At 40.8% G+C, this 13,165-nt stretch overlaps 1 protein-coding gene across 3 annotated transcripts in view; it reads left to right on the top strand.

Annotated features, from left to right (window-relative positions):
• SLCO1C1 (solute carrier organic anion transporter family member 1C1) overlaps positions 1–13,165 on the top strand; it is a 61,577-nt gene that overhangs the window by 8,557 nt on the left and 39,855 nt on the right. For 2 of the 3 annotated variants that reach the window (XM_075553063.1, XM_075553062.1), the window contains exons 4-6: positions 7,223–7,347; positions 10,330–10,476; positions 12,218–12,316. In XM_075553063.1, coding sequence (XP_075409178.1) covers positions 7,223–7,347; positions 10,330–10,476; positions 12,218–12,316 — 371 coding nt within the window. The remainder of the gene's footprint in view (positions 1–7,222; positions 7,348–10,329; positions 10,477–12,217; positions 12,317–13,165) is intronic. The other variant, XM_075553064.1, reaches the window with a different exon arrangement.

The following is a 13,165-nucleotide window of genomic DNA, read 5'->3' as shown; positions in this document are numbered from 1 at the left end:
TACCAGTAATCCCTGTCCTAAAAGTATGGTTTTGACACTTCCATTAGAGCACCGCTCACCTAAAACATTAGTCGTTCCAAATGTTTTCATGTATATTACATGCTTTTATATTTTAAACAATCTATGGGGTAGGATGACAGTCTATCACTGTTATTTTTGAGCAAAAGATCTTGACTTGGAGAATTTCTTAACATTCTTGATGTTCGGTGCTCATGAGTATGGAACCTGAGCCTTCAAATGGATCTTCTGACTTCTTACCAGTATTCTTTTATTTTAAATCATTTTATTGGGGGCTCAGAGAACTCTTATTACAATCTATACATACATCCATTATGTCAAGCACATTTGTACATGTGTTGCCATCATTATTCTCAAAACATTTGCTTTGGGGGCCCCAAGTCCTTCTGATCGAGCCCCCCCCCCAAAAAAAAAACACAAAAAACATTTGCTTTCTACTTGAGCCCTTGATTATCAGCTCCTCATTTTCCCCCTCCTTCCTCACTCCCACCTCCCTCATAAACCCTTGATAATTTATAAATTATTATTATTTTGTTATATCTTACACTGTCTGAGGTTTCCCTTCACCCACTTTTCTGTTATCCATCCCTCAGGGAGGAGGTTCTACGTGGATCCTTGTAATCAGTTCCCCCTTTCTACCCTACCTTCCCACTACCCTCCCAGTATTGTCACTCTCACTACTGATTCTGAGGGGTTCATATGTCCTGGACTCCCTATGATTCCAGTTCCTATCTGTACCAGTGTATATCCTCTGGGCTAGTGATATTTGTAAGGTAAAATTGGAATCATGATAGTGGGGGGTGGCATTTAAGAACTAGAAGAAAGTTGTATGTTTCATTGTTGCTACACTGCACCCTGACTGGCTTGATTTCTCCCTGCGGCCCTTCTGTAGGGGTGTCCATTTGCCTACAGATGGGCTTTGGGTTTCTACTCTGCACTCACCCTCATTTACAATGATATGATTTTTAGTTCTTTGATGCCTGATACCTGATCCTTCATCACTTTGTGGTCACACAGGCTGGTGTGCTTCCATGTAGACTTTGTTGCTTCTGAGCTAGATGGCCACTTGTTTATCTTCAGGCCTTTAAGATCTTTGCCTCCGAGTTCTTTCCTCTTTTTCCTTTTAATTTCCTCTTGTCCCACTGTCATGCTCAGCCTTCATTTGGGTTTCATTAATTTATCTCAGTTACATTGCCCTTGCTGAATCCCTACCACGCCTCACACCCTCCTTGCCACTGATTTTGGATCACATGTTGCTCCCTTCTGCCTGGGTTGGTCAGCACCTCCTCCTTACCCTCACCTCCCCCTCTCCCATGTCCCCCCATTACCATCAGTCCCATTGTTTTCTCCTCCAGACTGTTCATCCAGCTTATCTTATTTAGATAGATCTATAGAGATAATAATATGCACCAAAAAACAAAGCATAGCTAGACAAAGTGACAAAAGAGAACACAATGATGACAATAAAGAAAACCAATGACCAAGAAAAGAACAAATTAATTTAAAAAAATTAAAAGTCAAAAAAAAAAAGAGAAAAACCTGTAAATAAACCCAGGTCTAATTTTTGACCTCTAGGCATGTCCTCCAGTTGAGTCTGGTGGGGTGCCACGCTCTGGTCCCAAAGTCTATCCATTGCACTCTTTTGGGAGATCCGGGCTCTGCTCCCCCATTGCTCTGCCTCGTGCCCTAGGTGTTTTTCCTTGGTGTGGTGGGGTCAGACCAGGCCAATCCCGAAACTGAGTCTCCAGTGCTGTCCCCTGTAGGGCCATGGGTCAGCGAGGGACATCATGTCTCATAGTGGGATCATCCATATGGTCTACTCTGTGCATTGGCTGTTTGTAACGGGGAGATCATCTTCCAGGACTGGTGGGCTAAGATGTGCTCCACTCTCTCTTCCTCCCTTGCTCCCGTGTGCTCTGATCAGACATGCCCTTCTCCCCTAGCTGCAGCTTCAGTGCTGTCCTCTAAAGTAAATTCTTCTGGGGGCAGGGGCAGTTGTCCACGTAGTTGGGATTGGGGCCGGACCCTCAGACCCCTCTACTGGCTCCCCTCTCCATGCAGGTACATTACATTCACATCCCGGAACACCGGATTTAAGTCTGGTCTCTCTTTCCTTCCCAAGTTTCTGGTATGGCAGCAGGAGCTCCTGACGGGTGAATCCTAATTAGTCACCATTTTCCTTGCATCTCTTCACTAGTATTCTTTATGCATATTAATACTACCTCCCTTTTCTGCCGTCACAAGAAATATGACTAACAAGAGGATACTTACATCTATATATAATCTGATTATTGCCCCTTCTTAATCATTGCATCATAACATGTCTGAGAGGAGATTTAGAAATGTACTAGTCCAAATGTTTTCTTGGATTTCCAAATCTCTTTTGACCTGCTTAAGCAATTGATGAAGGTAGAATCTGTGCAGCAGATTGCCTACTGTTTCTTGGATGAGTTCCCAGACCCATTATCAGTGTCTGTGGAACCCTGCCTATTCTTCAGACTCCTCTGAGCTCTCTTTCACAGAGCGGAAGTTTCCTTAGCTCATGGACTGTCCTCATAGGGTTATGTGGAGAAAATAGGTTGAGAAGGTGTTGAGGAGAAGGCTGAAGAACTGAGTTTCTATTCTGCCGAACTCCAACCAGCAATGGTTCAATCATAAAGGTGTTATATTAACTATGTAGCCATAGTTTTCTGTTTTATACATTAGGCCTCTTGGTCAATAGGTGCTCAAGATTCAAAAATGTCTCATCACTAAAAAAACATTGAAAAGTTGAAAGTGGTTTCAAAGGATCAATGCATTCTTGACTTCAAAGTAAACGAATTGAATTGAATCAGTGGTTGTTTTATGTGACCACGGATGTATTACTTAACTTTTAAAGATCCAAATTCCTACATTTAAAAATAATCATCAAGATAACATTCTTCTTGGCTTGCACAAAATACCTACTATGGTTCTTGACATTATTAGTAGTAGTGTCATTTTTGATGTGTGTTATCATTAAGTCTCCTTAGTTAATTAAGTCATTTGGTTTGAACCAATGACCAGCAATGGTTTCACCATAAAGGTGTTATGTTTAGAATTAAAATGTGATTAGCACAACCCACTATGCCACTGGGGCGCCCCGTAGGTCTCCCAGAACCTGCTACTAGTCATGAGAACCAATACATGAGGCACTCCCTTAGACGGGTTGTGCTCCTTTTTATTTCATCCAGTTCATTAAACAAAAGTGAAGGGGAAAGGAGAGAAGATGTCAAGTTTGGTTTATAAACATGGATAACATTTAAATCATCTGGAGAGACTTCCTTGCTTTCTTGGATGATTTCCCTGATATTTTATGAGATCTTAGGAACCCCAGTATGTACCTGGGGTAGTGTAGATTCTAATCTAATAACTCAGCATTAGGGGTTAGATTCCATTCTTCCATAGCTACTGCTGCTGAAGACAGTAACTGGTAAGCCAGACTGAATCGTAAGCCCAACATTCAACCGACTGGTATGGAGTCCATTATGGCTCATAGCGACCCTTTAAAGGGATCCCAAGGCTGTGAACCTTGATAGCAGTGGATAACCTCATCTTTCCCCCACAGGTGGTGTTTGAACCACCAACCTTGCAATATGTACTCCGGAGCCCAAGTGGCATGAAAACAATTGCCAGGACTTTAGCTTCTCCCCTACATGAGACAGGACACCGAAGGGGAAAGGGGTGATGAGCAGCATGACATGAGCTGACACAGCATTAAAGGATCGCGTTGACTCTGTGTAGACAATTGACACTGCCAGGGCCAGCTTACAAACAGGGATGTTTCTGGAGAAGGAATTTCATTCATCATTCAAGACTGTGTCGGTCAGGATCTGAATGCAAGTCAGAACAAAAATCCCGAATTTAAAGGTTTCAAAGTACTGTTTTTCAGTTCCATCCTTTCTTTTCCAATTTATCCAACAGAGCATAAATATACACAAACCACCTGCAGTCTTCTTTTTACAACTCAGAAAATTGAAGCCTAAAATTATGAGTCTATTTGTGTGTGTGTGTGTGTGTAGAATAGTATTGAACGACGAAGGTGACACTAGCATAAAAATCTATTAATTCAAAATCTAAGTAGTCATGTTTACAACAATTACTTTTTGGTAGATTGAATTGTGAAACCTCAAATAATTAAATGATTTCAAAATAATACATAAACAAATATTTTATGGTTTCACTTATATGTGTAGCAGGTAAATCCACCCACATAAAAGAACATCAGTGATTACTAGGGATTGTGAAGAAATAAAATTTTTAAATAAAATAAAAACTGCATCATGACAACGACTTTTCTAATTACTTTGAGACACTAGTACAATGCATGCTGTTAAAAAAAGACAATCATATTTATCAAAAATTCCATGTTAAAATAATCTCTGTGGAGCTAAGAGTTTGAAAATCAGTTACTCCATTCCACAACTCTTAGCTCATTTTGCTCAGGGAACTATGTAAAACAATGACAAAATGATTCATCTTTCCTTAAACATTGATATTCAAACACACAGAAAAAACATGCTGTTGCTTTGCAATGGAGTTCGTGAACCCATTGAACCGTTAACTTGCACTAATATCTGATAATCCACTAGTCAGTTAAGTTTTAGGAGAGCCCCATATATTCTACCACACTGAATAGATTTTACTATTCATATTGCAAACAATTACTACAATAGTAGCCATTTGTTATATAGTACATGGACATAATGAGTGTCAAGACGATGTTGTAATATCAACTTGGCAGTGATTCTACCTTCTAAGAGGGTGTAATGAAGTAGATAACATGAAAGATAATTTAAGTGAAAGTGTGGATCTTAGGAATTATAGATAGAATAAACTCAGTCCTACCATTAGGTAGGAATCTTCTTCCCAACTGCCATCACAATCCCCCAAACAAAAAGAATGGTAGAATTAGAAATAACTTAGAAATATATTAATATATTGTAGACAGTAGATGTTGTATTGTACTTAACATATCCATGAAGCAGAGTTGAGTCTAAACAGAAAGCAGGAAATAATCTCACTAAATTATTCAAAACCTCCATGCATATATTAGCCTAGCAGTTGTTCTACAAAAGCTGTATCTCTAAATGCAATGCACAACTGGTCATGAGTTGTTAAATTCTTTTTTTTTTTTTTTGACTCAGACATAATCATGACTCAGCAAGTGTGGCTTCTTTGTAGCTAAAGGATTAAATTTCTATAATTAAAATTACCCCCCTGTAAATAACTTACTTTTGTTCATTAAACTAGGTCTTTAACTACCCCAGGAGTTGTGTGGTAAAGTGCAATGGAGGCAGATCCAATCCATAGCAACCCTATGAACACCAGAAGACAGCATTTCATGGACCTGCACCATCCTCACAAATGTTCCTAGACCTGAAATCATTTTTGCAGGCACTATGTCCGTCTATCTAAGGGCCTTCCTCTTTTGCATCGCCCTTCCACTTTACCAAACATGATGTCCTTCTCCAGGGACTGCTCTCACCTGACAATATGGTAAAAGTATGTAAGACCAAGTCTTGTTATCTATGACTGTAGGAAGCACTCTGACCTTCCAATACAGATCGGTTGGTCCCTTTGCCATTCCATGGTACTTTCAATATTCTTCTCCAGCATATTTCAAATGCATTGATTATTCTCTGGTTATATTCAATGCCTAACTTTCACATGCATGTGATACAATGGTGAATACGTTGGCTTGGCTCAGGCACACCTGTCTCCAAAGTAACATATTTGCTCATTAATATGCTAAAGAGGTCTTGTGCAGCAGAGTTACCCAATGCAATACACCTTTTGATCTCTGGACCACTCCTTCCATTGATGATGGGTCCAAGTAAGACAAAATCCTTGACAACTTCAACCTTTTCTCCATTCGCCATGATGTTGCTTATTGGTTAATTGTGAGGACTTGGGTCTTCCTTACATTGAGTTGTAATCCATGCTGAAGGTTAAAATCCTTGATCTTCATCAATAAGTGCTTCAATTCCTCCTCACTATTAGCAAGTAAGACAGTGTCATCTGCTTTCTGCAGGTTGTTAATCAGCCTTCCTCCAATCATCATGCCACATTTTCTTCATATAATCCAGATTGTCTCATGATTTGCTCAGCATAAGATTGAACAAGTATGGTGAGAGAATACAATGCTGATGAACTTTCCTGGTTTTGTACTATACAGCATAGTACAACTGTCTCTTGATCCATATACAAGTTCCAAATGAGCACAAACAAGTGTTCTGGATCCCATTCTTCTCAAGTTGATCCACAGTTTATTGTGACCCACACAGTCGAAGGCCTTTGCACAGTCTATGAAACACAAATAAACATCTCTCTGGTGTTCTCTGCTTTGAGCTACGATCCATCTGACACCAGCAATCCCTTGTTCCACATCCTCATCTGAATCCGGCCTGGATTTCTGGCAGTTGCCTATCATCGTATTGCTACAGCCTTTGCTGAATTATCTTAAGCACAATCTTACTTGTGTGCGATATCAATGATATCTGTATAGTTTGTGCTTGCTGTTGGACCACCTTTCTTTGGAATGGGCACAAATATGGATCTTTTTCAGTCAGTTGGCCAAATAGCTATCTTCCAGATTTCCTAGGAGGGACAAGTGAATGCTTCCAGTTCTTCAGCTTTCTGAAACATTTCAGTGGATATTCTGTCCATTTCTGGAGCCTTTTTTTCCCGGGGGGGTGGGAGGGCACTTAATGCAGTCAGTGCAGCTTGAACTTCTTCCTTCAGCACCATTGGTTCTTGCTCATATTCAAGGTTTGAGGTTTTTCTTGAGTTCTTTTTGTTTCAGACATGCTGAATGTTTTCCCTCTTGGTTTTCTAATTCCAGATCCGTGCACATTGTGTTGTCATGTTTGGCGTTGTCTTCTCAAGATGCCATTTGGAATTTTCTAGTCAGCCCATTGAGTTGATCATTTCTTCCATTTGCTTTAGCTACTCTATGACTAAGGCATGTTTTAGAGTCTCCTCTGGCATCCATACTTTTGTTATTTATGATCTAGACTTTCTGGATGCCTATCAAGTTCTGCTGTTAAATACTAGTTTGGTTGTGTGATAAATAGATAGCTGTAATCTCAATCGGCACTATACACTAAGCCACATAGCATGAATGCACTTTTTTAAAGCATGACACAAATAAATCTGTAATAAAGCAAACGTTCTTTTTGTGCAGGTACAGATATGAGCGATATTCTTCTTTCTCCAACTCCACTCAGAGCATCTCTCCATGTCTCCCGGAGACAAATGATCCACGACCAATCTCAGTCATGGAAAAACCACAATCTAAAGCAAATAACGGTAAGATGATCTTTAAAAACTAAATTTGACCAAGCAAACACTTTTTGCCAAAACTTGCTGTGACAAATATTTTGATTTTTTTTGTTTTCAAAAACATAACTACCTAAATGGAGAAAATATTGTATCTAACGCCTTAAAATTTCTAACAAATAAAGTAGTAGAGGCCCCTTAAAAGGGCCATCACATTTCAGAGGAAGAAATACTATTAATTGCTAGTAACTCTGGCAAAGTCTTCCAGCAGTTCTGGTGGACCACAACACCTGGTTTAGCACCCTTAGTTTCCAACCTATTCCTCAGACCTGAGAGAAACAGTTTTCCTCTACAATTTACTTAATTTCTGTGGTCAGCCTCTAGAAGAATGCCAAGTACTTCCTCTGAATTAGTCTTCTTCCGGGGGGTCCTTGCCTTCTAGGATGCTTATAGAATAACACGGGGTGCAGTGGGGTAGGCCTGGCATTATCAGTCTCCTCACAGTTCACACAACTCAAATCGAACACAGTATGTGTATTCCTCTCTTTTCTTTAGGGACTACTCTCTGAAAGTCCTGTTCCTTAGGGTTAGTGGACAAATATGGATATATAATAAATACGACTCTCTCAAAAATACTACATTCACAACTTGATTCTCCCCATTCAATAGAGAAAAGCCGTTCACTAGGTGATGTCTGTCATGATGGAATGGTTGTATATCTGTGCCATCCAAGATAGTAGCCACCAGCTGTGTGTGTACTTGAGTACTTGAATGTAGCTACCTTGACTTAAGAATTGAATTTGTAATGTTATTCAATTTAGATTAAATTTAGTTGTTATTATATTGGACAGTAGCGGTTACTATATTGGTGGTGTAGTGGGTTATGCAGTGGTCTGATAACTCAATGGTTAGCTATTCAAAGCCACCAGCCACCTGGAGGTAGAAATATGAGGTTTTCTACTCCTGTAAAGAGGCACAGTCTCAGAAACCTACAGGGGCCATTCTGCCCGGTCCTACAGGGTCATTAGGAGTCAGAACTGACTCCGGGGCAGTGTTTGGTTGGGTATTGGGTAGCACAAATCTAAAATATCTACCTTCATAGAATCATAAAATCATTAGGGCTAAAATTGATATTAGAGTCCATTTGTAGGAAAGGAGCTTGCCTCATCTTTTTAGAAAAGGAATCAAACTGCAGATAAAATAAGTGCCAAATGTCCGGCCACTTTATTACATGTCAAGAAGGGAGCAGAATCAAGACCAGAGTCAGCATAACTGCTCAGTAGTCACATTCATCTGCCCAAAGCTTATCCACGACAGTTCTTCAAATAGCCCCCACTGGGCCATCGCATTTTAGGTAAGGAACAAACTCCTACCTTATGGGATTGTGAAGAGGATTCAATTGAATAATGCATGTAAGCCATGCATTCAAGCACCTGTGTCTCTGAGCGCTGCTATAAGGGAGCACCAGAAGTGTTGTCACAATCCCCAAGGCTAAATTTCCCAATCCAAGGCCGCCAGCTCGAGGAGAGGCTCTCCCTGTGCGCAGGGGGAATTCTCCTTTCAAATGTCTCTAGTCAACAAACTTTGGAGTCCTGGTTTGGAAGCAGGTTGGTTTAAAACACTCCTATCCTGATCTGGTCTCAAAAGTGTAACAAGGAAACCACTATTTTGAAATGGGAAGACATCCACCGGGATTAGGATTTATAAAACAATCCATAATATCCTGGTACAGAAGACACTTTCTGAAGTTGTTATTATTGAAGCTCATTGATGATATCACTATTATTAAAATAACTCAATTCTTTAAAGCAATTCTTAATTTATGATGTGGAGAGAATTATCCTACTTACATGATCATATTAGCATATGACCTGCATAGACACATTTGAAAACTGTTCGCTTTGAATTTTACTCTAAAAAATAATGTCAAAATGCTCTTTTATTTAAACCAGAATAGCTGTACTGCCGATGCATTTCTAATTGTTTTGTGTAATCAAGTCAATTCTGACTGAGAGCAACGTTATGTGCTAGAATAAAATTGCCCAATAGCGTTTTCTAAATTGTAATCTTTAATGAAGCAGTTTATCATCTCTTTTGCTCCTTGGAGTCGTTGGCAGGTTTGAACCTCTGACCTTTCAGAGAACAGCTAAGCACTTGATCATTGTGCCACAAGGGATCCTCGCAAAAGCTTGAATCCTTTGTAATTCTTACATGACTTTGTTTCCATGGTCCAAAATGATGGTTACTTTCTATTCAAATCTCACTGGCATTAATTCAGACTTCTAGTGGCCCTGGTGTGTTTCTGAGACTGTAAATCTTTAAGAAAGCAGAAAGATTCACCATTCTCACTATAAAACAGATATAACTGTGAACCAGACTGTCCACCTGGGAGTATTGGTCATAGAAATATTTGATGAAACTTGACTAATAATAGTAGTGATTTTTGCTGAAAATTGAAGTATTTTTATAGTGTAACATGAGTAAGGTTTTGTTTACAATTTTGCACTTTGTCCCTAAGAAGATATTAAGAGTTCTCAGAATATAAGAATTCAAAGAACTCAGTGTTGGAAGAAAAGAAAGAGAGAAAATAAGCATTAAAAGGAACATTAACAAGAAATAATGTAGAGTTCCTGAGTCAGAATTCGGGGTCTTCATACTGCCTAAAATCTAAAGTTACAAAATGTTTTCTATGCTTGCCCAAACTCATATATGAAGATAAATTATGAAACCACCAGCTTCTCCTTGCGGGAAAGACAGGGCGTTCGACTCCAGGAGAGTCCCACTCCCAGAAACCTATCAGAGCAGTTCTACCTCGTCCTACACGGTCGCAATGAGTAGGCATCGACTCCGTGGCAGTGAGTTTGGGTTTTGTTTTTATTACAGATTTCCCTTCTATAATCTAATGTAAAGCAAATCATTGCAATGCAGTAAAGTAAATTGTTGCAATGCAGACTCCGCTTTTTAACCTTGCTATCCATCTAATTCCAAACCTCTTGTTTGCTTCCTTTTAAGAATGTGAAACGGATGCTGGTTCCTCCATGTGGGTTTATGTTTTCCTGGGAAATCTTCTTCGGGGGATAGGAGAAACTCCCATCCAGCCTCTGGGCATCACCTACCTGGATGACTTTGCCCATGAAGACAATGCGGCCTTCTATATCGGTAAGCCCCTCACCCAGCTTCTTGCAAGCCAACGCACCTGGTTCCCCTGTTTCATTAGAAACCAAATTGAGCATTGAACGTTTTAGACTTCTGACCCATCTACTTTATTGAGGCCACCTGATTTGGAAGTATACTCTTAAAAATTGGATGTGATGACACCTGAACCAGAAAAAAAGCCCAAAACTTTTATATTAGGGGAATAAACCTTATTTTGTTCAAATTGAACAATAGTTATGACTTGAACCTCGGTGTTGTGTGGGACCTCGGATAGTTACCCTCACCTCTATGCACGTGAGATGCTGTATCCCTTTCCCAGCATGATTATACTGCTAAAGTATTTAAGCTTTAACTTTGTCTACCTATTTTTTTCCCAAATCATAGAAACTGGACCCCATTTTACAAGACCTGGTTTTGTAAGGCAGCTTTTTAAGTTTTATTTTGTTTTTCTATGAAAGATGGGAGATAAGGGATTCTGCAATCGCAACAGGCACCAGGAGGAAATAGAGACAATCCAGGAGCAAGGTCTCAGGTCAACGGAGGTCCCAGTGGGTAGGCTAGTGGCTAAAATCATAAAAACCAAAATAATGGGAAATAAAGCCAGATGCATTTAAACAGTATAAAATGCAGGGTGACAAACAACTGCTCTCTCACATTGGTAGTAATTTCTTGGGTTTGGGATCATTTGTGGGCATCAAATTCACGGAAAGACAACCACGATTTAAGTTCATCGAGGAGCGACAGCAAGGACAACTGCACCATCCGGTTCTGGCTTGACACACCAGGACTCTTGGAAGCCTCTGAGCCTAGCTAAGTAGGCTGTGGTTAACAACAAGGGTCTGGCTCCAGTAGAAATGTCAGTCCACATCAGGAGCTGGAAGTGCAACAGAAGCTCCATTCCATGTGCTAAAGAATGACTCTGGGGACAAGGGGGAGATTGCAGCCAAATGAACCTAGGAGCTTCCTTCCTGACCAGGATCAGAGCCTGCTCCCTTTTGTTGCTTGCTCTCTATCAGATCCAGGGAAGGATCTGATGCCAGCTATTTACTCCTCCGGTTCATTTAAAAGGACCAACTCCCTCTCCCAGCAATATGGGCTTATTAAAGTGCAGGGACATGAAAGGCAAAGAGGAGACATCTCACAGGGAAAAGCTAGTTCCTAGCAACAGTGTCGGTCAGTCTGCTCCAAGTGTCAAGGATGTCTAGGCTTGTTCAATGTGTTCAGTGCAGCCCCTTCTCCCGGGTCAAAAGCCTCCTTCCCTTGCTAGCTGCCTCGAGGGATCTGCTCCAGGAACGCTCCCCCAAACGGCCCCGAGAAACTCAGAGGGAAAACATTCACGTTTGCACTAACATGGGAGAAATCAGTGTTGTTGTTCAATCAAGTCTGCAATGTAGCTGACCATAATTCTTTTTTTTTTAAAGGCTGTCAGCATTAGTAAAATTCTGATTTTTATCAGTAGAGAATCAAATCCCAGGGAATCCATGTCTCTGCATTTGGTGAAATTGGCCTTGTCAGATTCTAGGTGTTATTTTCTTACTGAGAGATCATCAGTGCCTTAAAAAATATTCACTCTTCTCTCCAAGCGGAGACGAATTTATTTTCTGATGAAACTGATAAATTAAGCACCCAAATGAGAAACTGATGAAATATTGTTAACTGCTAATGCTAGCTCACATTTCTTGTTTAAAAAGCTGCCGATTTATAAAATCAGACAAAATGACAGTTTGCTTTCTTTCTTCTTCAGGGTGTGTGCAGACGGTTGCAATTATAGGGCCGATCTTTGGCTTCCTATTGGGTTCCTTATGTGCCAAGCTATATGTGGATATTGGCTTTGTACCTCTAGGTAATAGAGTTTATTTTCCTTTATCCATTCACTTTTGTTATTGTATTCCCTTTCATGAGAATTTTGTGGAAAATGAAAAATATCTTTTCATGAATGGCAGGCTAGTAACTTTTGATACAGTGAACATAACCGGTGGAAGAATTATTAGTGATAGAATCATCGCATGCCACAGTAAAGAAGAAAAATAGGTGGTGGTTGGAGCTGGATGCCAGTGCTCTGGTACAAACCTGAGTCCTTTTTTACTTCTGGTCTCCCAGTTCAAATGCGTGTCAACATATCCAAGACTAAAACTGTGGCTACTTGTTGGTTCCCATGTATCTCAGGCCTTTCAACACGTATTACAGTCACCCCAACTGATCATACACCTGAAACCTTGCTGGAAAGGTGAAGTGGTCTAGTGACCAAAATTCCCTCCTCCTCCTTCTCCTCCTCCTCTTCCTCCTCCTTCTCCTCCTCCTCTTCCTCCTCTTCCTCCTCCTCCTTCTCCTCCTTCTCCTCCTCCTCTTCCTCCTCTTCCTCCTCCTCCTTCTCCTCCTCCTCTTCCTCCTCTTCCTTCTCCTCCTCCTCCTCCTCCTCTTCCTCCTCCTCCTTCTCCTCCTCCTCTTCCTCCTCCTCCTTCTCCTCTTCCTCTTCCTCCTCTTCCTTCTCCTCCTCCTCTTCCTCCTCCTTCTCCTCCTCCTCTCTTCTTCCTTCTTCTCCTCCTCCTCCTCTCCTCCTCTCCTTCTCCTCCTCCTCCTCCTTCTCTCCTCCTCTTCCTCCTCCTCCTCCTCCTCCTCCTCTTCCTCTTCCTCCTTCTCCTCCTCCTCTTCCTCCTCTTCTTCCTCCTCCTCCTCTTCCTCCTCTTCCTCC

The sequence above is a fragment of the Tenrec ecaudatus genome, chromosome 6, assembly GCF_050624435.1.
Source record: "Tenrec ecaudatus isolate mTenEca1 chromosome 6, mTenEca1.hap1, whole genome shotgun sequence".
Taxonomy (NCBI): Eukaryota; Metazoa; Chordata; class Mammalia; order Afrosoricida; family Tenrecidae; genus Tenrec; species Tenrec ecaudatus.
The sequence above is the reverse complement of the archived record's forward strand: the minus strand, read 5'-3'. Positions and strand labels throughout refer to the sequence as shown.